We start from the raw sequence: 27,743 nt of genomic DNA on the forward strand, positions 1-27,743 counted from the left end.
CGCCCCGGATTGGCCCTGGCGGCGGCCCGTCGCGTCGCGCTGCGGGCCCGTAGGACCGACGCGGTGTTCAGTCGGCTGCCGGAGGAGGAAGATGGACGCAGGTAAGGACCTGCTGGGGCGTTGGGGACCCGCGGACGGCGCTCTCCTGGCCCCTCGGCTGCTGGGGAGTCTCCCGGCGCGGCCTGGGCGCGCGGAGGCGGGTGGGCGGGGTGCGGCCCGGGAGGAGCGGGCGGGGCGTCGTCGGTGGGGAGGCCGGCTGGGATCTGACAGTCCCGTGTTTGCGGGTCTCGGCGCTTCTCCAGCCTGCCTGCAGCGCCCGGTGACCGGCCTGGCAGGCCCAAGGCCGGCTCGGCCGAGAAGGGGCCGTGCGGCGCCCGGGACGGGAGGGCGGGGTCGGGCATCGCTAGGGGCGCGGGCGGTGGTAGGTCCTGAAGCTGCGGTCGTGGGAAGCTGTTGCCTCTGCCCCGCTGGGAGTTACGAAGTGGAAACTCTTTAACTTCTGTAAAGTTATGTCGGTGGGCCGGAGGCAAGAAACATGCTCAGCACTCTCAGCACACGCACCGTGTTTGGGTTTTTAATTTTTAAAGTAACCAATACACTACTTTTTCTGTGACTTAAAATAGAAACTGGAGCCATCTTTTATATCATAACTTCTCGGGGTCCTAATGCCAAGTGGGGTGGGAGGGTGTATGCGCACACGTCCGTGTGTGGGGTGTTCCCGCCTAGTCCGCTGTGCTTCTGCAGCTTAAATTTTGCTGGCAAGGCATTTTGTATCTTTGTCCAGGAGCCTTGAAACCGTTTTTACCTGGACGCTCTTCTCCATTCCATAGTTTTAATTCTTTCACTTCCGTAGGGGGTGCCACCCCTCACCCCCAGTGAAGGAAGACTTTCATCTGGGTTAATTCCTCCTATCCCATGGTCTCTGCTTCGTTTTTCTTTTCCTGGCAGCTGTAACATATATTTACTGAAATCTCCGTTTGGAAACTGTAAAATAGACGTGTATTGCCAGTATTTCAATGATTTGTGGCATTTCCTCACTTAAGTGGTGGGTGGCTGGAGGAAACAGTAGCCCCGACTCCCAAAGGAGCCTGTTAGCCACACATTTTTTTGTCCAGTTCATTACAAAGAAAAAGGTACCGGACACTGTTGTACTATTAGCCGGGGCAAGGGGTAGAGAAGGAATAGAATTACTTGTCCACTTTAAGTTACTACTGCTCGATACGTAAAGTCAGTCATATGAGAGAGTTGGTTTAGGTGGAAAACAGTTTAATGGTCACGTTACCTGAAATGTGAAAGTCATCATGTTAAAGTTGGGAGTAACCACCCTGGCTGGGTGTATCAATTGGTTGGAGCATTGTCCCATATACCAAAAAAAAAAAAAAAAAAAGGTTTCAATCCCCATTAGGGCAAGTGCCGGGGAGGGAGGGCAAGCGGTCAGTGTTTCTCTCTCACATCAATGTTTCTCTCTTTGCCTCCCTTCCTGTCTCTCTGAAATCATTAAACATATCCTCTAGTGAGGATTTGTTTTTTTAATTATAAACTTAGGAGTAGCCATGTGATGATACCCTAATGAGACACTCAAGGCTGCTTCAAAGCAGGAAAAGTGTTTGCCTTTGAAGGCCTGTGTTGATGCTGATAAAAACGTATGTGACGGTTGTAGGGTGTGGTGGGGAGCTTTCTTCTGACCTGACGCTTACATCCTTTTAGGGGTGATTAATGGCCCACCTTCCCCTGATCCCTCTGTCCTTACAGAGTCTGCCTTCCTTGATCAAGTGTTCTGAGATTCCTACTTGTTTTCACAGTCATACATTCAGTAAACCACATTTATTATTGTGCAGAAGGTTTGTGTTGGGCATTGTTCTAGACCCTGGGGTTAGAGAAGTGAAAAAAATAGATGATAACCATGCTCTCCTCACATTCCAGACGTGACACCAGTGGCATGGGTCATGTGGAAGAGTGATGTGGGCCAAGCAGGGGGGTTGGAGTTGGAGCCAGGATGGCCAGGGAAGGTCTCACGGCAGAGGTAAGTTTGACCAAGACCCAGAAGCAATGGAGAAGGAGGGGCAGGTGGCATGCAAGGAGCAGCAAGTAGGCCAGTGTGCCCAGGGCACAGTGAGTGGGCTAAGAGAAACAGAAGCTGGAGGCAGAGAGGCAACTTGGGCTCCAGCATGGGGCCTCGCTGAGTCATGGTGAGGACTTGGGCATATGCTTATCCTGAAGGATATGGTGACGCTCTGGAAGGTTTGAGGAGTAACCAGACTGGAGCAGACTCACTCTGGCTGCTCTGTTGAGACTGTGCTGCAGAGGGATAGAGCAGCAGCAGACAAGTTAGGAGGCTCTTGCAGTGGGCCAGGCGAGAGGCCTGGGAGTCTGGGTCAGGGTCGGGAGAGGAGGCTGAATTTTGGTGTATTGAAGGTGGAGATGATAGGGCTGTGTACAGATGGGCAGTGGTGAGGGGTGGCGATGGAGAGGAAGGAGTTAAGATGGTGACGCAGTGTATGTATGGCCTGAGCTCAGAAACTAGATGGGGAACACGGGGATATCCTGCCTGGTGGGGAACTCTTGGGAGTCAGTTTTGTACATGTTGACATGTACACGGGGTACCATCAGACATTTATATTGTGATGTCTGGGGAACATTGGATCCATGGGCCTGGAGCTGAGGGAGTAGACCTGGTCTAGAGGGACACATGTGTGGAAGGCCACTTTGAGTGAGGTCCCTGAGGGTTTGAGTGTGGGAGAAAAGAGGAGGAGCCAGGGAGGGGATGGCCCAGGGCTGCAGGTGCTTAGAGGTCCAGAAGGTACCAGGCTGGCTGTCTTCTTCACTGAGCCTCCAGCACTGTCCATCAAAACGCATTCCTGGTTCAGGGAACGCCAGGCCCAGCATTTAAATGGCCACACTGGCCTGACTGGTGTGGCTCAGTAGTTGAGTGTCAACCCATGAGCTAGGAGGTCACAGTTCGATCCTGGTCAGGGCACATGCCAGGGTTGCGGGCTCCATCCCCAATAGGGGGCGTGCAGGAGGAAGCTGATCATTGATTCTTATCATTGATGTTTCCGTCTCTGTCTCTCCCTCTCTCCCTTCCTCTCTCTGAGATCAATTTAAAAAAACAAAAACATAAATGGCTGCACTGTCCGTTCTATGAAGACAGAGCAGTGTCTTATACTTGCATCTCCAGGGCTTTATTTTGTGTCTGGCATGTACATGACTGGTAATTGAAGAAGAACTTGAATTAATAACTTGCACATTCCTGTGCTTTAAGAATTTCAGTTGTAGAGCTTGTGTATAGTACAGATCCAGTCTGTTGGTGTAAGGTGTCTGTGAGTGAGAAGGGCTGCTCACGGCAGAGCAGTGAGGTTAATGTGGACATTCTGTCCCCTGTGTTCACTGAGGCAGTGCTTTCCAGTTTCCTGGTGGGGCTAAAGTTCCCGGTTCTGTTCCATCCCTTCCCTTCCATTTCTTCTGTTCCCTCCTTCCCTTCCTCCCTCTCTCCCTCCCTCCCTGCCTCCCTCCCTCCCTCATTTCATTCAGAACTGAACCACCAGCATCTTCATATAAAGTATTTGAGATTTTAAAAAAAACAACTTGCAAACATATTTTCTTAATTTTTTTCTAAAGGAAGGGGAGACCCCTTCACTTGATTTTATTTATAATGGAGAGTATTTCAGAATACAGCAGTATTTTGGGGAAATATGGAAACATGATAAGCTCTCAAAGAAATCTAATGGTGAAATGTTTTGTGGTTTTCCCTGATTGAATCTGAATGACAATATGATTGGTTTAAGTGCAGAGAAGTTAGTTATATTCCTTGAGCACAATTCCCTATTTTTCTATCATATTAATCATATTAAATTGAAACTTTTTTCTAATGGAGCTACCATGCTGTTAAAGGGCTTTCTGCATCCTGTTCCAGGTGTGCTCAGGGATATCCCAGGAAAGATGTGGAAAATCAGGCGTCTGGGACCCAGGTGACGACATGGGGAAAGTACTTCTCAAAGGGCCTCTTTCATAAGATGGACGATGCTTCTCCATCTGGCTTCTGCGTGCCATCTTATTTCAAATTAAAGTCAAAACGGGGAAGTCTAGAGACTGGCTTTTCTTTTCAAGGTTAGAGTCCTTTACACTTGGGAGGTATGGGACTGCTTCATAAATAATATGACATTGTGTAGAAAGACAGGTGACACTATAATGCCGCTGAGAACTGAGATGAGGGGTCATCTCGGGGAGGCAGGTGGCTGCTGGCCTGAGAGCAGAGTCATCATGAGTCCTGAAATAATACAATAGAAATGGAGGTGCTCAAAACCACTGCTAGGTGCTGTGCACCCGTCTGTGTTGTCCCCACTGAGTTGACGGCTTTGCCCCATTTCATGGCCAAGGAGACTGAGGCTTAGAGAAGTTAAGTCATGTGTCCCATAGCTAGCAAGTGGTCTCTCTTAAAAAACAAATTTTTAGCCCTAATGGGTTTGACTCAGTGGATAGAGCGTCGGCCTGTGGACTGAAGAGTCCCGGGTTCGATTCCGGTCAAGGGCACATGCCTGGGTTGCAGGCTCAAACCCCCCAGTAGGGGGCGTGCAGGAGGCAGCCAATCAATGATTCTCTTTCATCATTGATGTTTCTATCTCTCTCTCCCTCTTCCTTCCTCTCTGAAATCAATACAAATGTATTAAAAAACAAAACAAATGTCCATATAAATTAGGAAGTTGAGCATTAGGAATAAATGTTACTTGGAAAATTTCTCCTTTCTCCATTAGAAAGTCTGATTCAGAAGGTCCAGGAGCTTGGGGGTCTAGGTGCCTCTGTTGTGCTCTAGAGTGCCTGACCTGTGGCATTTCAGGCGTCAGGCAGGACAGGCTGGTCCTGTCCTCTAGTGCAAGTGAGAGAGGCAGAGCCACCATCAATGCCAGTGAAGACTTTCTGGTGGCTGCTCAAGGATGAGAAGTGCTTCACTTGCTTTTCTGGGTGAAATCGCTGCAGGTCCTGGGGCTCTTCACACTCATTTTCCAGGGTGAAAGCTTGCAGATAGTGGAACGAGCTTGTGCAGTGGCTTCTGCTCCTGTCTTCTGCTCCTGTCCTGTCTGTGAGGATAGTGTATTATCTGGATTCAGTGGTAATGAAGTAATTCACATGTTTGGTGGGTTTCCTGTTTACAATGTATGAGGTGTTGCAGCTCAGTTTGGCCACAGGCTGTTATCTTTGTCTCATCCATTTCTGGGAGTCCCAGAGGGCCCACGTGGAGACGTGCTTACTGTTGCCCAGCACAGGTCATAGCTTTTCACTCTTATTACTTGTTTTTTCTCACACGAGCCTTGAGGAAAACTCAGCTGTTCCATTTTACCAGGGAGAAAAGCAATCGAGGCACAGGAAGGTCACTGACTTGTGGGGGTGACGAGACTGGTTAAGGTGTCCATGCTTCTGTCTGCACTGGGGGACCATGTTCAGCAGGTTTTGTCCTCCAGGGCACAGAGCCCTGATGGTCCCCGTCGTGAGGAAGGTACATGCAGTGAGACACGTGAACGTCTAACTCTAGAGGCAGACGTGACACACATGTTCAACTGGGGGAGGGTCAGAGGCCTGGGTGTTTGCATAGACAGGAAGAGCAGTGAAGTGCAAGGGGACGGGGATGGGACCCTCTTTAGGGACCCCACAGATATGGGTGCTGTTGCTGAGTGGCTCCTGCTTAGCTGGCGGGAGCTGGGGTTGCCTCCTGGTAGTTTATTTCCTGCAAGGGTCTTGTCTCCTCACTGGCATTTGGCAGTAAAGAATGTGAGGCTACACAACCCATAATTTTCTTAGTTATGGTAGGAAACTCGATGATGTGTTTTAATAAAACACCTCTCACTACCCTCCCTCTGAAGTTGGCTTCGTTGCCTATAAAGTTGCTCATAAACCTAAGAAATGTGCCTGCTTTGCATTTTGCTCCTACAGTGATGAAACCCCTCAACTTTAGAGCTGCCCCAGGCCTTGTCAACCCCCTTTCAGAAGGAGCCTTTTCCTTCCTTATCATCACTTTCTTCATATGGGAAGCTAGGTATCTGAGGAGTGTCTCTGTCTAGAGCAGTGATGGCGAACCTATGATACGCGTGTCAGAGGTGACACGCAAACTCATTTTTTTGGTTGATCTTTCTTTGTTAAATGGCATTTAAATATATAAAATAAATATCAAAAATATAAGTCTTTGCTTTACTGTGGTTGCAAATATCAAAAAATTTCTATATGTGACACGGCACCAGAGTTAAGTTAGGGTTTTCCAAAATGCTGGCACGCCGAGCTCAAAAGGTTCGCCATCACTGGTCTAGAGTGATACTACAGACTCAGCGATAGTATCATGGTCCTTGCACATGTGCCACCATCCACAGTGGAGCTACTTGCCCAAAGTTTAGGAGATGAAAGCATCTTTAGTTCACAGCTGCTGCCCTGGGAGGCCTCAAACATCAGTAGAATGTTCCAGCTCCAACAGGATGAGAATTACAGTCTGTGGAAATCAGACAGGTGTCATTGGCATCCTTTTTCCTTGAGAGTAAACTGTGGCTTTGAGTGTACATATCAGTAAAGGCCTGGAGGACACAGAAGACAGTGATTGCTAAAGATACAAAGGTGGGTTAGAGAGCAGAGACATGATGTGTTCAGCTCCTTGAGAAGATACACTTTTCATTTATCCCAACTCAGTTTTTATAATTACATACAGATACAAGTAATCTTATGCAAAAAAAAAAAAAGGAGAAATAACATTACATTATGCATTCCCATTACTAAGCAGCCTGGTTGACATTGACTGGATGCATGGACACAGGAGATATGTGAGAGCAGAGGAATGAGGCCCCAGCACCTACCTTCGCACTGTGGCCCTCTGGGCAGCAGGGTTGGCTCTGAAAGCACAGGATTCCTGGGACTCTGAAAAGACAGAACTTGGTCTGGGTTTGTGACAGTCTGGGAACTCTTTTTTTTTTTTTTAATCCTCACCCACAGATATTTTTCCATTGATTTTTGGAGAGAGGGAAAGACAGAGAAATATCAATGTGAGAGAAACACATCAATTGGTTGCCTCCTGTACGAGCTCCGGCCAGGGCTAGGGCGGAGCCTGCAACCTAAGTACCTGCCCTTGACTGGAATCGAACCCAGGACCCTTCAGTCTGCAGACCGACACTCTATCCACTGAGCCACACGAGCTAGGGCCTGAGAACTCTTTATGTCACGCACATTGGCCTTCTGTGGCTATGGATCTGATGGCTCATTGTGCTGCTTTCCTGGCCCTGTGATGGGGACTTAGCTGCTCATCGGTTTAGGTTCTGGTGTAGCAAAGTGCTTGCCTTTGAGCCTGCAGTTCTTTTTTTAAAAATTGATTTTAGAGAGAGGAAGGGAGAGAAACATCAATGATGGGAGAGAATCATCCCGCATGCCCCCTACTGGGGATTGACCCTGTAACCCAGGCATGTGCCCTGACTGGGAATCGAACCGTGACCTCCTGGTTCATAGGTCAATGCTCAACCACTGAGCCACACCGCCTGGGCAAGCTTGCAGTTCTTGTTCTTGTTGACACTGCCGACCTTGGAGCCCTTCTGTCTGCACCCTCCTGAGCACCTCCTGGGAAGGGTCCCTTCCTCATTTTATGGTGAGGAAGTTTCCACCCTGAGAGGTCACATAAGTGCCCCAGGAACCTGCAGCCTGTGATTGTCTGGCCACTAGACACCAGAGCCAGCACTCTGGGGGTGGTGTGCAATAGAGAAAGATGGCCGGGGTGCTGGTGTGAAAAGGCGTACTCAATAGGGCTGTGAGTACATTATGGCATGCCTCGGAACAGTGAGACACAAGACACTGGTGGAGTTGTGACTTAGGGGACTGACCATCTTGTTGAGAAGAATAAGATGAGGAAGCCACAGGTGTGCTGTGGCCTCATTCAAGGGTCTGTGCAGAAAGACTTCTGGAAGGACAGTCATTTCTGGGTGTGAGGCTGCAGATGATTTTTTTTAACATTTAAAAAATTGATTTTATAGAGAGGAAAGGAGGGGGTAAGGGAAACATTGGTGTGAGAGAAAAACATCGATCTGTTGCCTCCCACACACATCCAACCTGGTATCGAACCTGCAACCTAGGCATGTGCCCTGGGAATTGAGCCTGTCACCTTCTGTGTATGGAATGACCCTCCAACCAACTGAGTCACACTGGCTACGGCTGCAGATGATTTCTTATAACATTTTTGTAGTCTTTTTTTTTTTTAATAGCATATGTTATTTTTACCAAAAAGTGGAGCTATTGTCAAAAAATAAAGATATAGGAAAAACTCACATAATATCATTGATTTCCCAAAGACTTCTGTGAAGTTGCAGGTGAAGGATGTGATGACTGGGCCCTGTGAGAGCCTGAGAGGCAGCAGGTGAGAGTTGTGTGTTCAGGGTTCTCTGAAAAGCAGCTGCAAAGATGGGACACCCGGAGCACACTGCACACACCTGGCATTGCAGGTATGGGGACCTGTGCGGAAGCAGAGTTTCCTCAGCCATGGTTCTGTGGACAGGAGTGACCCTGGGCCTGTCTTGTTTCTTATGAAAGCAATACAGAATAAGAAGGGGTTCAGGTCTTGTTAGCTCAGTAGGTAGAACCATGCTCTGCACACAGTGATCTCCTTAGGAAGTGGGGCATTGCCAGTGGAAGTTGGTGGTTGTGCCCATCTGGTATCATCATCAAAGTGAAAGCAGGCTCCAGGCCTTGATCTCCAGGCCTCTTGGCACCTGGGCCTTTAGGGGACTTCTCTCCACTTCTCTGGAGCCTAGTGTCCCACCCAGGAGTTTGCAGCCTGCTCCTCTACAGCTAACTGCTCCTCACCAAGAAATCTGTGGTGGACTGGAAGTTCCAGTCGTCTGGGACATCTGGCTCTGGTTTCTTGCCCCTGACGCATCTGCCTTCAGCATGGCTCCTCGGCACGTGCTCCCAGGTGACGTCTGCTGAGCCTGGGACGGCTATGAAAGCTTACTCTACCTCTGGCCTCCCTTGCACACAAAGATAAATGTGTGGTTTCATTTTACTTTTGTCCTTTAGGTTTTAAACATTTTAAGTCTAAAACAAGTGTTTAAATCAGGAGGCTTTGTTTTGTTTTGTTTTTAACTTTCTCTCCCCTGGATCTGGCCCCAGTTGATCTCTCACCCTCGTTTCTGCAGGCACTGACTCTGGCTTTGAATCTGAAAGGCTCAGGAAGTGGGGTGGCAGGTCCCACTGCCTCATCCCTACATGTCCCTGCACATCTGATCATTGTGTATCTTTGGTTTCAATAGCTACTCTGACCTATGACACTCTCCGATTTGCTGAGTTTGAAGATTTCCCGGAGACCTCGGAGCCTGTTTGGATATTGGGTAGAAAATACAGCGTCTTCACAGGTATGTGCTGTGTTGGAGCCCACTGTGCTTTTAATGCTCAGTCTCCAAATCCTTTTTGTGATAATAATAGTTACCTGCTAACTCTCTAACCTGTCTTAGTACTTACACCTCTGTGTGTGCGTGTGTTTTCTTCTTTTAAACATTCTTTAGAAAAGGACGAGATCTTATCTGATGTGGCGTCCAGACTCTGGTTTACATACAGGAAGAACTTCCCAGCCATTGGTAAGTACTGCCTGTCACAATGTGTGGTGATGCAATGTGCATGTTTTAGAAGGAGGAAAACAGATTGATAAGTAGGTTGACTTGGATATGCCTAGTACTTGTCACTTTGTGTTAATCCGTATGGCAACCCCAGGTTAGTGAGCTGGTGAGTCTTGCCCCAAGTTGTGGCAGAGCTAGAGTCCAAACCTAGGGCTTCTGACAGTGGTTTCCAAACGGAAGTCACCATTTGTTACTGAGGCTTAAAGTCAGGATAAGGAGTCCCAGTCAGCAATGAAAACGGAGAAGACAGTGCACTGTGAAGGAGTGAATTCTGCAGAGGCTGTGGTTAGATTATATATTTGAGTCTTGTCCTGGGTCAGGGCTGTAGGTCCAGGGTGGCTGGAGGCCGTTGTTCTATACCCATCATCTTCTCTAGTACGTTCCACACGTAGTTGTGGGAGAGCTGAAGGGCAGGGTGGATGGGACATGTTTTCCCATGATGCTAAAGTATGTTTCATTAAAAATGATTCTTCATCATTGTGCCCTGGAGGCGGACAAAAGTTGGGGACTGGCTTTTGCCAGTCAGACGACCTGAGACCAGAGGTTCGGGGCCAGGAGGCTACACCTCCTCAATGCCTAGTCTTGATTCGGTTCCTCTCCAAGATGTGGTTTCTTCTGTTCTTCAGAAGTGAGGTGGGCATAAAATAGCCACAATGCTTGACATTGGGACACTGAAATGTGGGGAAATGAGACCATTGTCCCCATAGGTTAATACTTAATGATGTGATTTGTCAGGTGCACTCTCTTCTGGTTGCACACCTGCTCTGAGGCTGTTTTGCTCAGCCCTGATTGCAGGAGGCGCAGTTGCCCACTTGCCAATTGAGGCATGCTGTGTGGACAGTGATGTTCTGCAGATCAGATGTCTGAACACAGGGAAAGAGGACAGGCTAGAGAGGAGCCTTGTGCTGTTTGACACAGTCGTTGAGGAGGAAGTGGGCTGTCCAGGTCCTAAAGGCCAGTGTGGTGTTTCCTCCCTTTGCCCCTTGGACATAGCTTGTTGGTATGGGAGGTGGTGTGGGGAGTGACAGGTACCATGCTGAGTGCCTTCTCTGATCTCACCAAGAGGTGGGCTTTGTCCCTGAGTGCCTGGGCAGGGTTCATGAGGCTCAGAGGTGAGACTGCAGCCCACATGGTCTGGCTCCAGAGTCTGATTGTTTAGTGCCAGCCATCCCAGGCCTTGCTGATGGTTAGGACATCAGGGCATTTCCTGTATGTCCAGGTCTGTCTCACTGTACGTGATACCACATGCCCAATGTCAGAATCTGCGCAGACGGGACGTGGATGGGCCCAAAGCACATGCATCTTCAGGGCTGACTCTGAAACCTGTCCTCTCCCAGCACCGACCACCTTCCTATTCCGCTGTCTACTGTCTGGGTACTGATGACTCATGGGCACAGTGTCTCCATGTTTTCCAGACATTTGTCCTCTGTGACTTTTCACATATTTTGCCCCTTTGAGAGGGTTGTTAGGACATTTCACTCCTCAGCAGTGGGTCCTCAGCATGACCACCTTCTAGGTTGTGTGTTGCCAAGATGGTGCTGACACCTGCAGTGTAGAGTGACCTGACTGGAGTCTGCTCTCTCTGCGCCACCACAGGGGGGACCGGCCCCACCTCGGACACAGGCTGGGGCTGCATGCTCCGCTGTGGACAGATGATCTTCGCCCAGGCCCTGCTGTGCCGGCACTTAGGCCGAGGTGAGTCACGCTGGGGACAGTGATGTTCTCAGGAAGCAAGGACTATGGGTGCAGTTGTGTAAACACAGATGAGGATTCAGGGGCTTCTTCAGTAATGATCCACTGGCTTTCATTGATTTTTTAAAAGTGACTTTAAAGAATGCTGATAAATGTTTGTCTTCAGAAATTCTCTTTAAACCCCTGAAACCATTGTTTTCTGTATGGATTTGTGTTGATGGGTTGGCATTTTTGGAATCTTGGAAAGGGCTTTTAACTTGATCACAGTTCAAAGCAGTTTGGATACCATCTGTGTCTTCAGTGTTGCATAACGTAAAGGCTTCTTTCTCACATTTGGTAAAACTGCACTTCTGCACCTGTCTCCACTAGATTGGAGGTGGACACAGCGGAAGAGGCAGCCGGACAGCTACTTCCACGTCCTCAACGCATTCATCGACAGGAAAGACAGTTACTACTCTATCCACCAGATAGGTGGGTGGGAGCAGCGTGCCCATGTCTTGGCTGTTTAGCTAAGCATTGAGTCTTGGGGTTCTCAAGAGCTTTGTTGTATTGTGGTGTGTATGGTGTGAAGCTTGTCACCACCGTGGGCTCCTGGGCTAGGCTGCTCGTCACAGCATCTGTGAAAATTAGATTCAGTGAGGGAGTCTGAATGCTCCTGTGTTTTAAGCAAGTCCAACTTCTGAGCATCATGTTCTCAGTGTAGAAGGAAGTAAAAATACAGCTTTGAATTGAGTGGGTCATTTTACTTCTTAATCCTGCTCCTCATCGAAGGACTGGAATCCTGGCTCATAGTGAAGGACAAACCTTGAGACAGCGTTTATCCATTTTGGATGAAGTGCCCTGGTGTCCGTCAGCTCATGCTGGAGGCAGGTTTGGGCGTGCCTGTCCAGGCTTCCTGTAAAGTGTTCCTCAGCCACATGCCTCCAGGACCAGCCTCTTCTAAGAGGTGGGGGGAGGGATGTTGATGGTTGATACGTGTGTGTCACTAATCAGATCTGTTTCCTGCAGCGCAAATGGGAGTTGGCGAGGGCAAGTCTATTGGCCAGTGGTACGGGCCCAACACAGTCGCCCAGGTTCTCAAGTATGTACCAAGCTCCATCCCTCCCATATCTTTGGGGAACATGGCATGCATAGATGTACCTGGGGTGTTCAGACTCTCCTGAGTCCTGTTGCTAAAGGACATAAGGGGTCTCTTACTCTTCAAAGCCTTGAGAAGGGTCCTCAGAGGTGACCATCCACGTGGTCTTGAATCGGAATTTTGTTTTCTAATGGAATGAATACCTTCATCCAGGTTGCACCCATTAGTGTGGGCCTTTTTTTGTCTAGTGGTGGATCCATCCATCACAGTGGTCTGATGGTCAGGGAAGTTGGAACTGATCGGGAATGACAACACTGGTGAGACGGCGGCCCTCCATACAGGCTCTGTGGGGCTCTGCCTCTGTTCTGACTGTCTCCCCCCTTCTCTGAAACCTGTTTCCATCCTTGACCTTCCCTCTACCCCCTGCCTCGCTGTCTGCCCCTCTGCTCCCTACCCCCATGGGAGGCTCCCACAGGCGCCCCCATGTGACTTCCTGGAATTGCCCTTCTCTTCCCTCCACGTGGTGGATGACTGCCATCTCAACCCAACTGTCCTCGGCAGGTTTCTTGGGATCCTCCAGGACACTTTCTTCTCTTACGTTTCCAACTTCCAGCTGGTCCCCAAGCCTGACACTGTCTCTCCATCTCCTTATCCAGGCCCCTGGATTACTTAGCCCTCCCACATGTCCTTTAAAGTCCCAGGCCCAGTGTTGCATGCCTTGAAAGTGTAGTTTGTTTGCATGATTGGCCTGCATGGTCTGTGTGAGCTCTTCCTGTCTTGTACTACTCACGGACACTTTTCTCCCCACTGCTGCCTTGAAACACCCAATCGAGCTCACCATCAACCTGTCATGTCTGAAGGCCGAGTTTCTGCTCCTACTCAGCCATCAGCAAGCAACCCTTGGCTTAGGCACTTGCTGTCTTTGGAAATCCAGGCCACAGAGCCATTCTCTCTGGTCCTTCTGTTCCTCTGCCGCCTCGGAATCTGTTGCTGGCCCTCCCCACCTGTAAGCCCTGCGGGCCTTGTCTCAGGACTGTGGCTGCTTCTCTGCACTGTCCATGCCCAGCTTTAGCTGTTGTCTGCTCATACTCAACTCCCAGAGTCACATCCCCCAGTGCTAATCTGTCCTATCAGGATGTTCACTCAGCATCTTAGATGTCCAAGTGGCATGTTGAACCCTAAGCTGAGCCTTCCCCTACCCTGTCGGCTTCTCCTTCACTGAGGGCAGCCCCTCCTTCCTGGCACTCAGGCCAGACACTGGGATTATACTTGGCTCTTCTTTCTCAAGACACCCATCCAGTGTGTCCTAACTGACCAGTGTGTCTCGCTTCACTGTCCTCACTCTGGTCCAAGCCCCGGCTCTTGCCTCCTTGTTAGTCTGTCTTCTCTTTGCCATTCTGGAGTCTCTTTTCAAATAACAGCAGAAGTCATCTTCACATTTATAAGTCAGCCACCCATCCCTCTTCTGCTCAGCACACCCCGGGCTTCCCAGTGAATGCAGGAAGGCTGCAGGTGCAGGCCTGGCTGCCCTGTGCTGCTCCCTGGCACATGGCACCTTTTGCTTCTCAGAGGGACACACCACCTCAGGCTCTTTGCACGTGCTGTGCCCTTTGCATCAGGGCCTTCCTGCACTACACTGGTCGTGCCCCTCCTGCCCCTGCTTTGTTCTTTAGGGCACTTACTACCTCATAGGATTATGTATTTCTTGCTGCCCCCTCCCCCCGTGTCAACCTCTCTAGGGGCTTTGTCTGTCACATGTCATTGCATCCTCAGCACAGCTCCTGGCCCTCAGCACAGGAGCGAGGTGGCTGGTGCAGCACTGCAGGTGCTCTGTTGGAATCCTTTCTGGCCTTTCCCCCAAGAGGGGCTCTGTGTGGACAGCCCAGTGCCCCAACCCTCCACCCATGTCCCCAGACCCATTAGGTCCTCTCACATGGGAGCCCACCTCCACTGCACTTGAGAGTAAGTCAGATGCCTCCACACCCCCATTATACTTCTGGTGGCAGTGTGCCTTTCTTCCAGAGCCAGAATCCTGTGGCCACAACTCCTCAGTCATTTACAACCGGGAACCTCAGCTCAGCACATCTGGGGTGGAATTGAAGGGAGCAGAGTGAAGTGGGGCTGGCAAAGCCTGCGGTATCTGACTCCTGGCTCATGATCTGGTTCCCACCTCCACATGCCAACTAGGCCAGGACATGACATCACCAAGAGGCTCCTGTGCAGGAACTTCCTCTCTGCAAAGGGCAGCTGGGGGTCATGGAGGGAGCACTGGACCCTGGGAGGAAGAAACAGGTTCCAGCTTCAGCTTTATTCCCACCTGTGGCACTGACATCTCTGAGCCTTGGTTTTTTTCCTGTGAGAAAGGCTGTTCCCTTGGTATCCTGCAGAGCTGAACCATCTTTGAATTGTGAAAGCTTATTGGCGTGTCCTCCCCCTTTCTGATAGGAAACTTGCTATCTTCGACACATGGAGCGCCCTGGCTGTCCACATAGCAATGGACAACACGGTGGTGATGGAGGACATCAGTAAGTGACAACAAAGCAGGGTTGGGACTGACGGAACTCGGGGAGCAGCAGCTGAGCACTTACTCCTCCCGGGCTCACAGGGGCCTCACCTGAGGGCGGTGACTATGAGTCCTGCACAGCAGCTGGACACCCTAAACAGAGGCCAGGGGACCCCAGGTTTCCTTACAGAGAAGACCAGGCTAAGGGGTAGGGTCTGGATTCTCTCCAGAGCTGGGTTACTTAGGACCCCCATGGTTTTTGTGCCATTGAGGCGTGCTGGGTTGACTATGTGCAGGACTCATAGTCACCGTCAACATAGGATTGGGAAGCCGGGGATGTGACTTATTAATAAAAAGCAACACTGGGCCCTAGCTGGTTTGGCTCAACGGATAGAGCGTCGGCCTGGGGACTGAAGGGTCCCAGGTTCGATTCCAGCCAAGGGCACGTGCCTGGGTTGTGGGCTTGATTCCCAGTGGGGAACGTGCAGGAGGCAGCCAATCAATGATTCTTTCTCATCATTGATGTTTCTCTCTCTCTCCTTCCCTCTCCCTTCCTCTCTAAAATCAATAAAATATATTTTAAAAAAAGAAGCAACACTGGTTTCTACAGCTCTGAACCCTCTGGTAGATACCTCATCCCTTAACAGTTCTGTTCCTCTGAGAGGTGATTAACTTGGAACCACAGCAGAAGGGTGTATAGTTCTTCCTCTTGCCTTTTCTCCATATTCCATTTCCTGAAATTTTTATGGTACATAGAAAACTTAGGAAATGTGCAAAGAAGGGGGAAAATCACTTGATTTTACCTTTCAGAAATAGCTCATGTTGACATGTAAACATAGTTGGTTCCAGTGTGTGTTTTTTTGTTTTTCCAAAAGAAAATACATAGGATCTTAAGCATTTTCTCAGCAAAGCAGAAAGTGGAGAAACAGTGCTCAGTTATAATTCTTACTGTCTGGCTGCTCAATTCTCCATTACACCTTAATTTCTTTTTGGGGGGATTGTTCTTTACCCTCCTCGGGGTCTAGCTCAGTCACTGTTCCAACCCCTGGCTTCAGACTACAGACTAGCAGTGGCCAGGAAGAGATAGGGGGCAAGTGGCTTTCCAGAACCCATCTATCTTGGGGAGTGGGGGTGATGCTGGTGAGGGCCCTCTCCAGTCTCTTCTGGGAGTCTTGGTCATTCAGACCAGCCAAGCTGGAACTGAGATGAGACGTGAACCCGGGCTTATCCCAGGAGCTTGTGGATCTGGTTCTGGGGAGGGTCTGACCTGCATTGTTAACAGGCTCTCAAGTGGGATGTGTGTGGCCACCTGGCCAAGATCAGGGCCTAGTCTCACTGCATCATCCTTCCCTTCCCCAGATCAGGAGTTATGGGTGCACATCACAGGAACAAGTGGAGGATGTGTGCCCATATTTAGGAAGAAGAGCACCAGAACACAACCAACAACAACACTGGGACTGAACACAGCGTAGTGAGGTGTGGGGTGAGGGATGAGGGGAGGTGATGTGATTCTAAATGGCTCATCCTGATTCCTTTGAGCTTTGAGAGCCTAGGCTTCATGGAGACAGGTCAGCTGCTTTCCTGGTGCGCTGCTGAGTTACCTAGGGCAGCAGGCTGGGGAGGGAGGCTTGGGTTCAGCAAAGCAGAATGTGGAGAAACAGTGCACAGTTACTAAGAAAAGCCTGTTGATGTCAGAAATCACATAAGTCCCTCTCCAGTGATAGAGGTTGCTTACAACGTTCCTGCTCAGATTTTATGGGAAACGTGCCAGGTTAGGGGACACTTCATTCCTTAGATTTCCCTGCTCACCCACCCACTCACCCCCTAAGGGCCCGCTAGGACATCCAGAACAGGCCCTGACCGTGTTTAATGTTGATAAGAGTCACACCTTTGTAAGCACAGTGGACTGTGGGAAGTCATGGAACCGAGGGAGAAATAGATTGGAAAAGATAATCTGGCAGTGAGTACAGGTGACATGGATGAAAACCGATTAATACAAGAATAATCAGAAAAGCTGTGGGGCAAATAATTTGATGGCAGAAGTAGAAATAGAGCAAAATAGAAATAATCGTGTGGGTTGGAAGGGCAGGGTGAGAGTAAAGGAATTGGAGCTGGAAGAAGAGTTGAGCCTTTAGCCTGGCTGGTGTGGCTCAGCAGTTGAGTGTTGACCCAGGAATCAAGAAGTTGCTGGTTCGATTCCCTGTCATGGCATATGCCCGAGTTGCAGGCTTGATCCCTTGTAAGGGGTGTGCAGGAGGCAGCCAGTCGATGATATTCCTCTCTCATCGATGTTTCTATTTCTCTATCCCTCTCCCTTCTTCTCTCTAAAAATCAATACATATTTTTAAAGAAAGAGTTGAGCCTTTAGAATTAACCTCAAATTTTTAAAATCAAGAATGTATAAAATATGCATGTGTCTGGTGACATTTCCAAATTGCAAAAATGAAGAGAAACTTTTATAAGCATCCAAAATAATAATAATAATAATAATAATAGTCCTGAGAAGAAAGGCTGTTCACTGGTACTACAGCCTTATCTTCCTGCCACCAAACACCAGAAAATGTTCAGAATTCTGAAAGACCTGGGTTCAGGAGGTCGGGAAGGCAAATATATTGTTTAGTTGTTGTCATTGATCAAAAGACAAAAAACAGGACATAAAAAGCTTAAAAAATGTTAGGAGAGCTCTAGAAAATTACAAATGGGTTGCTGGGACAAAGGAAAACCCATTTATTAACAGGATACTTGTGACGTAACAGGCCACAGGCAGGCTCTCGAGTCCCAGGGTGCAGCTGTGACAGGCCCTGCCCCATCCTGAGCCAATTCATGTGTCTGGTGTTCTGGTAATAGAAATCAAGTCAACAAGAGAATGTTCTCATCACAAAGTATAGTCTCGAACGCAGGGAAGCAAAACTTACATCAACAAAGAGACCATGACAGGTCAAATAAGTAAAAACTAAGTTACACAGAACCAGCATAACACAGTCAGAGTATAACAGATGTGTGTCAAAGACTAGGTTCTGGTAGCAGAGTGTACCTCTTTTAAACGTTTGTATAAACTAATGCAGAATAAATAGGAAAAAAGACAAAACTCTACTACCTCGAAGTTTAAACCTCTGTCTTAGCTTTTGGGTCAAAGGAAGTCAAGTTAACAGACTACATAGCAGAATTTGACTTTTACTGAATTCTGCACCTTCATACTGGTGATCAGAGAGTAAAAAGTGAAAATGAAGTTGGAAAAGAACAAAATTGTCAGAAGAAACCCCCAAAGAGTGGTATGATGACACCAAATACAGAGATTGACCATTTTAAGGGAGAAATGATAGAACTAATAACTTCCTGAACTGGCCCTTTCAAAAACATGCAGATCACCAGACAACTACTGCAAGGGGGAGGGGAAGAAATCAGGAGATCTCTGCTTAGAAATTAGAAGGTAAGATACACTGGTTCTGATGTGTGGGTTTTCACCTACCCACCAAGCAATTTGATACCAACTGGGTGTCCTACAATTCATCCCAGTTCTGATACCATCTACCTGGAGATGGTGTCAGACCCCATGAGTTAAGGCCTCAGTCCTACAAGATGGCACCCTGTCCACCCTCCTCCCCCACCTCAGATGCCAATATCAAGTCCAGGTGTCACCTGTGCTTCTGACCAGTGCTATAGATTGGAGGTTCCCACCACCCCCTCGGGTTGGATTATTTGTTGCAGCAGCTCACAAAACTCAAGATGTTACAGATCACGAGTTTATTCTAAAGGATATGAATCAAGAACAGCAAGATGGAGGAGCTTCCCTGCCCTCTCCAGGTGCCACTCCCAGCATCTCTACCGGTCCACCAACCCAGAACCTCTCTGAACCCCCTCCTGGGATTTATGGAGGCTGCATTACACAGATGAGATGGATGAAGTCTGCCCATTGCTGATGGAGCTCCCTTGGCTCCTCTGGAAAGTTCAGCCTTTAATCTGGGTTGGTTCCTGTGGCAGCCCCCACCCTTGGAACTTCACAAGTCTTGTTAACATAACAAAACACCTGTTCACTCTCGTCATTTAGGAAATTTCTAAGGTCAGAGCTCTTTTCCTGCAGTAAGATGCAGACCTAGTATATATTTCTTATAAATCACAGTATCACAGAAAGATTAGCCAGAGATAAAGTAGAAAGATAAAATCGCACTCCCAGTCTTTTCTTTTTCCAACCATTCACTTTGAGATTCCAGTCCTCTGCTAGTAGGTACTTCACAGATGAGCTGCCGCTTCCCAACTGCTGGCCTCACTGTCACCCTCTGGAACCTCCTGTGATCCAGGAGCCAGGCCGTTTCATTCTCCTTTAATCCAGAAAGTCCTCTTTTTTGGTTTTTCCTGGTTCTTCACAGCATTGATGCTTTTGAAGAACCCAGGTCAGCTCAGTAGAATGTCCCTCACTCCATCTATTGTTTTCTCACTGTTACATTTGGACTAAACATCTACCAGGGGTGGGCAACCTTTTTGTGAGTGCGTGCCAAAACCAGCAAAATCTCTGACTCAAAATTCTTCTGCGTGCTAACCCTAATTTTTTGAGAACATGTTATGCCTACTTGATATCTCTTAAGGTGTACATATGTGAAGAACCTTGAAGAAATAATAAATTTCATTCAAGCGACAAAAACACAGTATATGATGATGAAAAATACATTTATTTTTTAATGTATACATGTACACTGATAGTCTGACAGAAAACTTTATGACTCTGTTTGATATCATCAGTGGGACTTTTGCTGCTGCATCACTGATGACAGAGATTTTACATCAGGTTTATATTTTGTGACCTTCAGAGATATGCACGAGCTACCACTTTCATCCGTCAGGCTACTCCTATTACGAGACATAACAAAATTCATCACTGAGAACAAAGATTCACAAGCGTATGTGGATGAAAACATGGAGAGTAACGCTGTTGCAAAGTTTTTTAAACAGAAAAAATTTTCTGGAATGGCATTCCAAGTCCTCAATAGTTCGTTTTCGACACTATTGAAATTGCTCTTCTCTCTCGTCAATCCATGTCTATGGTCTTTAAGATAACTTGTTATGTAAAATTATCTATAAGATGCACCTACACTGAAATTATCTGAAAAATAAAAAAGTCGATATTAAGAAAAAATTGTAAATGGAAGATTATAAGAGAGGGTTTTGCGTGCCAGCAAAAGTTACTGGCGTGCCATGTTTGGCACGTGTGCCAGGGGTTGCCCACCATTGATCTAGACCAAGAGCACTACCTGATGGCTGTGTCCCAGCATCACAGCTGGAGGTTGCTCCTGGTCAGTGATGCTTCCTGGGTCACCTGGTGAGGGCAATCTCTTTCCCTGTGACTAATGGGTGGTCTGAGGAATAATACATGGTGTCTGCATGGGGATCTCTCTAAGGCAGCCCTTCCTCCCAAGTTGGTTGGCATTCTTGTGAAGAGCCCTCTTTTCTTTCCTCCACCATCTCCTTATTTACATTTGAAAAACTTTTTTAGGGTCAGTACATTCATGGATTGTTTTTTAATTCAATGTGTTGTCCATTTTGGATATTAGTCATTGTCCCAGATTTGGCTGGTGGGCATCCCTGCAGGTGGTTCTGTCTTCTGTTGGTTCCTGTCATTTTCATTGTTCAGCATCCCCTTTCTGGCATTAACCAGATCCTGGTTCCTTTCAGCAGGAAAGATATTTAGAAACTAGACTGAGTGCTGGGTGTGCTCAAGGCACTGGAGAGTCTGTTTCTTTTTGTTGTTGTTAATACTCGATATATTTTCATTGACTTTTTAGAGAGTGGAAGGGAGCAGGAAAGACAGAAACATCAATGTTAGAGAGGCACGTCAATTGATTGCCTCTTGCAGGGTGACAAGGTGTTGGGGATTGAGCCTGCAACTGAGGTACATGTCTTTGACCAGGAATCGAAACCAGGACCCTTCAGTCTGTGGGCCAGTGCTCTATCTGCTGAGCCAGACTGGCTAGGAAATTCCAAAAATTGGAGCTCTGTGCCTGCAGGCTGGAGTTTCAGTCTCTTCTTGACACCAAACTCCCTAGTTCTGTTGGTCGGCAAACCGCGGCTTGTGAGCCACATGCGGCTCTTTGGCCCCTTGAGTGTGGCTCTTCCACAAAATACCACATGCGGGCGCGCACGTATAGTACAATTGAAACTTCGTGGCCCATGTGCAGAAATCAGTGTTTTGTGGAAGAGCCACACTCAAGGGGCCAAAGAGCCGCATGTGGCTTGCGAGCCGTGGTTTGCCAAGCCGCAGTTTGCCGACCACTGCCCTAGTTCATGTTGAAAATTGCCCAGTGCACTTAGAAGTTGCCTAAACATTTAAAAGGAGAGCAGTTCCTTGGTGTTCTTGCTGGGGGTGGGGTCACAGGTGTTTGGGGACTTGGTCAGTGCTCGATTGGCCAGGCTGGTGGCTTCATGGTGCCTGTTTAAGGGTGGCTCTCAAAGGTGCACACACGTGTTCCTGCACTATTTTCTGTGCGTGCTTTATTTCACAATAAAAATGTTTAATTGAACACATAGAAAATGTTTGGTTCTTTTTTCTCTGTGTGCAGCAGGGTTGGTCTTACGCTTTATTTCTCAAGTTTGAGTTGTGTTTCATATACCATTTATGTACCTGTTTCTTTTGGGTGAAGTTGTACCTACTTAGCCCATAAGAGCACGTCTCCATTTCTCAGGAAGGTTATGTAGGAGCAGCCTTCCATGTGCGGAGGCCACTGCGTTTCCTGCAGACTCTGAAGGGCACTGTAATGGACTCCCTGCGGGAGCCGAGGTCACCAACAGGCCATCCCTGTGGCGACCCCTGGTGCTGCTCATCCCCCTGCGCCTGGGGCTCACGGACATCAATGAGGCCTACGTGGAGACGCTGAAGGTGGGTCTGTGCTGGGTCTGTCCTCTCACTAGCCAGTGGGAGAATTGAAATACTGTTTTGCATTAAAACCCTTCTGTGTCACCCTCTGACCACCCTGTGGACTCCTGGCCTCTACCTGGGCAGTCCCGGCTGCCCTTCCCACTGGCCCCTGCGCTCTTCCCTAGCCTTGCTCCTCCTGCTGACTTGGTGGTTCCAGTGGCCTCCTGTCTCCACCCAGCCTTGGTATGCAGGCCTCCTCTACGTGCCTGTGTGCCCTTTTTGACACCCGCTGACTCTTGCCTACTCTCCTCCCACGGCCCGCACGTCCACCTTCCTCAGGCCCATCCCCTGCACAGAGCTCCTGAGCCCACACAGCACTTGTTTCTTCAACTGTTTCCTAAGCTCTTGGGGGTTCATTATCCTCCTTGGGCCTCTTGTTCAGGGGTGCAGGCCTCCTGCTTGCACCTGCTCAGCAGTCCACCTTTCCTCCTTCCTGCAGGGCTGTTTCATGATGCCTCAGTCCCTGGGAGTGATTGGAGGGAAGCCCAACAGTGCCCACTACTTCATCGGCTATGTGGGTGAGTGGGGAGTCCCGCGTGATGCCCCAGTTGGCCAGAAGATGAGGGGGAGTGATCTTCAGGGCAGCCCTGTGGAACAATGCTGGCCCCCCACACCTAGAGGTGGCTTGACCCAGGGCCACCAGTAGAAAAGCAGCATGTCCCCACCCCATCTACCTGCTGTCTTTCCCAACCTGGCTTGTCCAGGTGACGGTTGTGGTGTGGCAGGTCTGAAATAGGACCCCCGTTGACACCCCCTTTGCTGACTTTCATGTCGTCTTGCCCAGGTGAGGAGCTCATCTACTTGGACCCCCACACGACACAGCCAGCTGTGGAGTTAACTGACAGCTTCTTGATCCCAGATGAAAGTTTCCACTGCCAGCACCCCCCGAGCAGGATGAGCATTGGGGAGCTAGACCCGTCCATTGCTGTGGTACGTTCCCCACTCCATCCCATTGTCCCCTGTGAATGTGGGAGCTTATGGGCACTTGGGTCCTGCATGGCCTTTGCTGCTGAGCTACTTAGGAGATGCAGGTTGAGGCCAAGTCTCAAACCCACCAGCCTAGCCCCTGTTCAGGGGCACAGGGGAAGAGACCTGTGTGCTCTGCCATGTAATTATACCTGCTTCGTTCTAAGGCCTTAAAAATCATACACAACCTCCATGATCTGGGACAGTCAGGGCAGAGGGCAAAGGGTCGAGCCGAGGATGGAAACCATGGAGAGGGGCAGAGGCTGGAGAAGTGAGGGTGGTGGGAGGTGCCCCAAGGTCCCTGCAGTGGCACTGGGAATGGAAATCTGGCCTCTTAGGTCACTCTGTGGCCAAGTTCAACATGGTGCCCACTTATGCTGCTTTCTGCTTACCACTGTTTTTCCTTTCAGGGTTTTTTCTGTAAGACTGAGGATGACTTTAATGACTGGTGCCAGCAAGTAAAAAAGGTTCGTAGCGCATGGCGGGTGTGGCTCAGTGGTTAAGCGTCATCCTGTGAACTAGGAGGTCACAGTTTAATTCCTGGTCAGGATACATGCCTGGGTTTCGGACTCAGTCCCCAGTGGGGGCGTGCAGGAGGCAGCTGATCAATGATTTTCTCTCATCGATATTTCTCTCCCTCTCCCTTCCTCTCTGAAATAAATAAACGTGTGTGTGTGTGTGTGCGCGCACATTTTTAAAGGGGATTGGTAGCAACTCTGCTATCTGAGTGGATGGGTCTCTGGCTCAGCACCTGCTTCCCCACTCATTCCTCCACCAGCGCACCACTGTGAAACGTCCTGTGGCCCTTGTATGGTTGCTGCTTCTGGCATTGTCTCATTGTGATTAGAGGATGTGGGGACTTGACATTGTTCAGGAACTTTAGAATGGAGTGTCTAGTTCTCAGCCTCGTGCTGACAGGGTGGAGTGTCTAGTTCTCAGCCTCGTGCTGACAGGGTGGTGGGAGATACGGTTTTTGTCTCCAGGGCTGTTTCCATAGGATGGGTAGGCAGGCACCTTGTTGGATTCCCATCTCAACCCAGGGTTAAGGGCCTCAGTCTGCTCTTGTCAGTGTTTCCCTGATCACAGTAGTGATTGGGGAGCTGGGGGGAGATACTGTGCCCCTGTAGGCTGCCTCTAATGGCTGTGTCTTGCTAACAGCTGTCACTGCTTGGAGGTGCCCTGCCCATGTTTGAGCTGGTGGAGCAGCAGCCTTCCCACCTGGCCTGCCCTGATGTCCTGAACCTGTCCTTAGGTGAGTCCGAGACCCCAGGGCCACATCTCAGGTGGAAATGGGTGCTGCCTATTTTGTTGCTCAGATGTGTTCTGTGTGATGCTTCTGTCCTCCCCTCCTAGCTTTTCCCCAGATCGCATTACTTTTGACCTTCAAGATTTGTGTGGGCCCTGGCCAGGCAGTTCAGTTGGTTAGAGCATCGTTGTTCATGGTTGCGAGTTTGATCCTCCCCAGTCAGGGCACATATAAGAATCAACCAATGAATGCATAAATAAGTGGAACAACAAATCAATCAATCAATCTTTTTAAAAAATCAATAAAAAGATTTGTATGAACAGTAGGGGGGGTGGGTAAGGGCAGAGGGTGGGGTGGGAACCGGGTGGAGGGGAACTATGGGGGGGGGGGGGAAGAGGAACAACTGTAATAATCTGAACAATAAAGATTTAATTAAAAAAAAAGATTTGTATGAACCCCAGATGCAGTCACTTGGTGATTTATATGTGCAACAAGGGATCAGGGACACTGCTGAGTATCCCCCTCCTCTCGCCCTGAGTGTAGCAGCAACAGTCTGACCCTCATCTTTACCCCACGTACGGTCATCTGGCCCTGTGCACATGGATCTGGGAGTGTTCCTCACAGGTTCTGGGTTCTGTACGATCCAGAATATGCTGGGCTTTTTGTAATCTCATGAGCTCTCCATGCAATCCACTGTGTGAGTCAGTCCTGCTCTGGCAGGCTTTGCATCCCACTACTGCATGATTCTGTGCCCAGGGGCCTTCTCCCTCGGACAGACCCTCAACTCTCTCCAAGTGTACTGAGCATATGGCACACAGAAAACGGAGACTTGGCATTGAGGCTGTGAGCACATCCAGTTCACACCTCCATCTGTACCCGGGAAGACCAATGTGAGGACCATGATGAGCCTGTGGAACTGTGTATTGAAAGTCACTGAGGACAAAGATGATGGAGCCCACTGTCCCGTTTCTGTGGAGATCATTGAGGATGATGACGGAGCCAGCTGTCCCATTTCCGTGAAGATCACTGAGGAGGAGGATGGAGCCCGCTGACCCCTGTCTCTGTGAAGATCACTGAGGAGAAGGATGGAGCCATGACAATGGAGCCTGCTGCCTGACAGAAACCACATTGGGGTCAGGGTGCTGGCATTGAGACTCAGGACAGGTGCCCCATCTGTCCCAGATGGTACAGGGTTGGCCCTCCTCTTGGGACTGGTGGCCCTTGCCCTCAGCCCCGTCATGTGCCCCTAGGCTCTGGTGAGCAATGTGTCTGCTCCTCCTCTTGGTAAGTTTCTGGCATCTCTTTCCTGCTTCCATCCCTGCCAATGAGGCCCCTGGCCAACTCAGACCTGAAGGCTGCACCTCTGCTGGCAAGAGTCCTGATGTCCTCTTGCCGCCTACCACCCTGAGCAAGCACCCTTGCCTGTTGGGCACGGTGCCAGGGCCAGCTCCAGCACAAGCAAGCCAGCAGGTGTGGTTGATGCACACCTAGCAGCTTGTCTCATCCCCACATTCAGAGTAACCCATGCAGGTGTCTGATGGGGTTTTGTCTTATTTCTTCTAGATTCTTCTGACGTAGAGCGACTGGAAAGATTCTTTGACTCAGAAGATGAGGACTTCGAAATCTTGTCCCTTTGAAAATCCTAAAGTCGGGGGATATCTCGACTGGCCCTTGCTGGGGTGCATTTGAGAGCCCAGCTTGGCCTCAGGGCGCTTGGTGCCACCGCATTTCATCCATCCTGCCCACCTGCCCACCGCCCATGTCCTGGCCGCCTCTGCCCTCGACGGGGGACTGCATTATGCTCAAGGCCTCACTGCAGGAGTGGGACTGCTTGGCCCAGACACTTCGGGCTGCTGGAGAGAACCAGGAATCGCAGGGAGCAGAGCAGCGGCAGGGCTTGAGTGTTCACGTCACCTTCGTCCTGCTTCCTTCAGGCTCTCAGTTCTAGGTTTTCTTTGGAATTAAAGTCCTGTTTGAAGTTACTCGACACAGACATGCATTTCTGTTGGGCCTGTTCTGAGTCCAAGAAGACTGGAGACCAAATGAGAAGTGGCCCTGGGACTAAGCCTGCAAGCCCTCCACCTGCAGCCCTCCCGTGGCTCTACCAGGCTGCCTAGTGGGAGACAGGAAGGAGTGACCACCTGGCATCTCTTGGCTTTGGAGAGAGAAATAGCAGAGAGGTAGGGCATGGTGCAAACCAGAGACCACCATGCGTGTGACTTGCCAGGAAAGAGCTACAGGTAGAGCCCAAGTGGACTCACTTTCCTCACCTTTTGGTTCCAGCATTTTGAGACACCCACGTGCTGCTGCTTACTTGTTGCACTGGCTTTCCCTGGGTGGGCGGTGGGTGGTGGGTGAGTGGGGAGCTGCCTTGGTCTGTGATCCTTGGGCCCATGCGGGACATGGGGGCACGGCAAGCCTGGCAGGCAGAGGCTAAGGGCACCACAGAACTGCGCTCCCGGTACTGAAGCTTCAGATGGTTTGGGGCCAAAGGGTGAAACCCTGCTCATGGTGCAAGATAGGCACCCCATCGCTCATCACGTCACTTGGAGACATTTCCAGGTCCTTCTCAGCACTGACTGACAGCACCTGCAGCCCTGAACCCTGATTGGGCCCAGAGAGCATGGCTTCCATGCAGGCTTCGAGTCCTGAAGAGTAGCCTCCGTGAGACCTTCCAACAGGCACCTGGGGAGCTCAGGGAGGTGGCGCCTTCTTCCCAGGGTCTTCCTTGCAGAGCCCCGCCCTCCCTCGGCATCTGCACCTGGGACCGCGGGCGGGGGCCCACCTGATGGCAGAGAACACCCAGCCCCTGAGTGTCGCCGACATAAGTTAATTTGCTCTTGTCTCTCCCTCCTCCAGGGAAGGAGGAAGGCTGGGCGGTCTCCATTCCTTCTGCTGCATCTTGGAAATGTGCCGCCCTGCCTGCTGGGCCAGGGAGTCTTACTGCAGCCCCCCGTGTGGTGCAGACGGTGGAAGTGGGTGACAGCCTGGCCAAAGGGGAGCTTTGTCTTAGTGATTTGAGAAGGATTACTGAAGAGAGTGTTGTCTATTCTTAGTAGTTTGCAGTTCTTCATCGCAAATAACAGTTTCAGTAGAAAACAAAGTCTATTGTCTCTGTCTTGGCCTTTCCTCGTTAGAGTTGTAGTGATGGAACAAGAATGAACATTTTCTAAGCTCATGTCCACGGATCTCAGTGAGGATTTGTGGACTCATGGCAAGCTCATCTCCCCCACACTAGGCAGACGGACCTCAGCTGACAAGGCTCTGCTAGCTGCGACACGCTTCCTGTGGTCCCAAAGCAAAGAGGACGAGGAAACTTGGTTTAGGAAAACACACAATAACCCATTCTTCAGCAGGAGTAGTTAGCCTAGTTTGTTGTCCCTCGGGTGAGCCGAGACTACTGGCCGAAGGCAGTTGCTGGTGCCTCAGCCAGTTCCTCACCGTGCCCGAGATGTCCTAGCCGGACAATGCAGGGGGTGACTCGCCTACTTGGCTCCCTGCTTCCTGCCACCCGTCCTTTGTTTAGGTGCAAGGGGACCAATGCCAGAAAAGAAAGCAGGAAACATTGTGCTGGTCCCCAGGTGAGGTGGCCCAGGAACCCGAGTCATGGCCTCTGTTAGCATCTGCTGTAACAAATCTTGCCCAGTGGCTTCAAACAACAGACATTCAGGTCCTGAGGGCAGTGGTCAAACAAGATGTCAGCAGGGCACGCTCCTCCTGTGGCA

The 27,743-nt window shown here is 49.7% G+C and overlaps 1 protein-coding gene across 10 annotated transcripts; it reads left to right on the top strand.

Annotated features, from left to right (window-relative positions):
* On the top strand, positions 1–27,121 carry ATG4B (autophagy related 4B cysteine peptidase). 10 transcript variants are annotated; one of them, XM_023744172.1, is made up of 15 exons: positions 24–101; positions 1,924–2,023; positions 3,914–3,968; positions 9,264–9,365; positions 9,516–9,587; positions 11,223–11,321; positions 11,688–11,789; positions 12,327–12,399; positions 14,842–14,921; positions 21,574–21,767; positions 22,246–22,324; positions 22,591–22,736; positions 23,183–23,239; positions 23,931–24,024; positions 25,582–27,121. In XM_023744172.1, the coding sequence occupies exons 2-15, from the start codon at positions 1,997–1,999 to the stop codon at positions 25,653–25,655; spliced, it is 1,254 nt and encodes a 417-aa protein (XP_023599940.1). In that variant the 5' UTR covers positions 24–101; positions 1,924–1,996; the 3' UTR covers positions 25,656–27,121. The 10 variants fall into 10 exon arrangements, 9 of the variants coding, with proteins under 9 accessions (XP_006083076.1, XP_023599940.1, XP_014322729.1 ...); XM_014467243.2 differs by lacking the exon at positions 3,914–3,968; XR_002826271.1 differs by lacking the exons at positions 1,924–2,023; positions 3,914–3,968 and adding an exon at positions 24,775–25,488 and having other exon boundaries at positions 52–101; positions 9,150–9,365.
* The last annotated feature ends 622 nt before the right edge of the window (positions 27,122–27,743 follow it).

This window comes from Myotis lucifugus, unplaced genomic scaffold (genome assembly GCF_000147115.1).
Source record: "Myotis lucifugus unplaced genomic scaffold, Myoluc2.0 scaffold_5, whole genome shotgun sequence".
Lineage (NCBI taxonomy): Eukaryota > Metazoa > Chordata > Mammalia > Chiroptera > Vespertilionidae > Myotis > Myotis lucifugus.

Bases quoted from the DNA above. Each gene is read 5' to 3' on its own strand.
- ATG4B (XM_023744165.1), top strand. The intron at 9,588-11,222 runs GTAAGTACTGCC...GCGCCACCACAG, and splicing joins GAAGAACTTCCCAGCCATTG to GGGGGACCGGCCCCACCTCG. The intron at 14,922-21,573 runs GTAAGTGACAAC...TCCATTTCTCAG, and splicing joins GGTGGTGATGGAGGACATCA to GAAGGTTATGTAGGAGCAGC.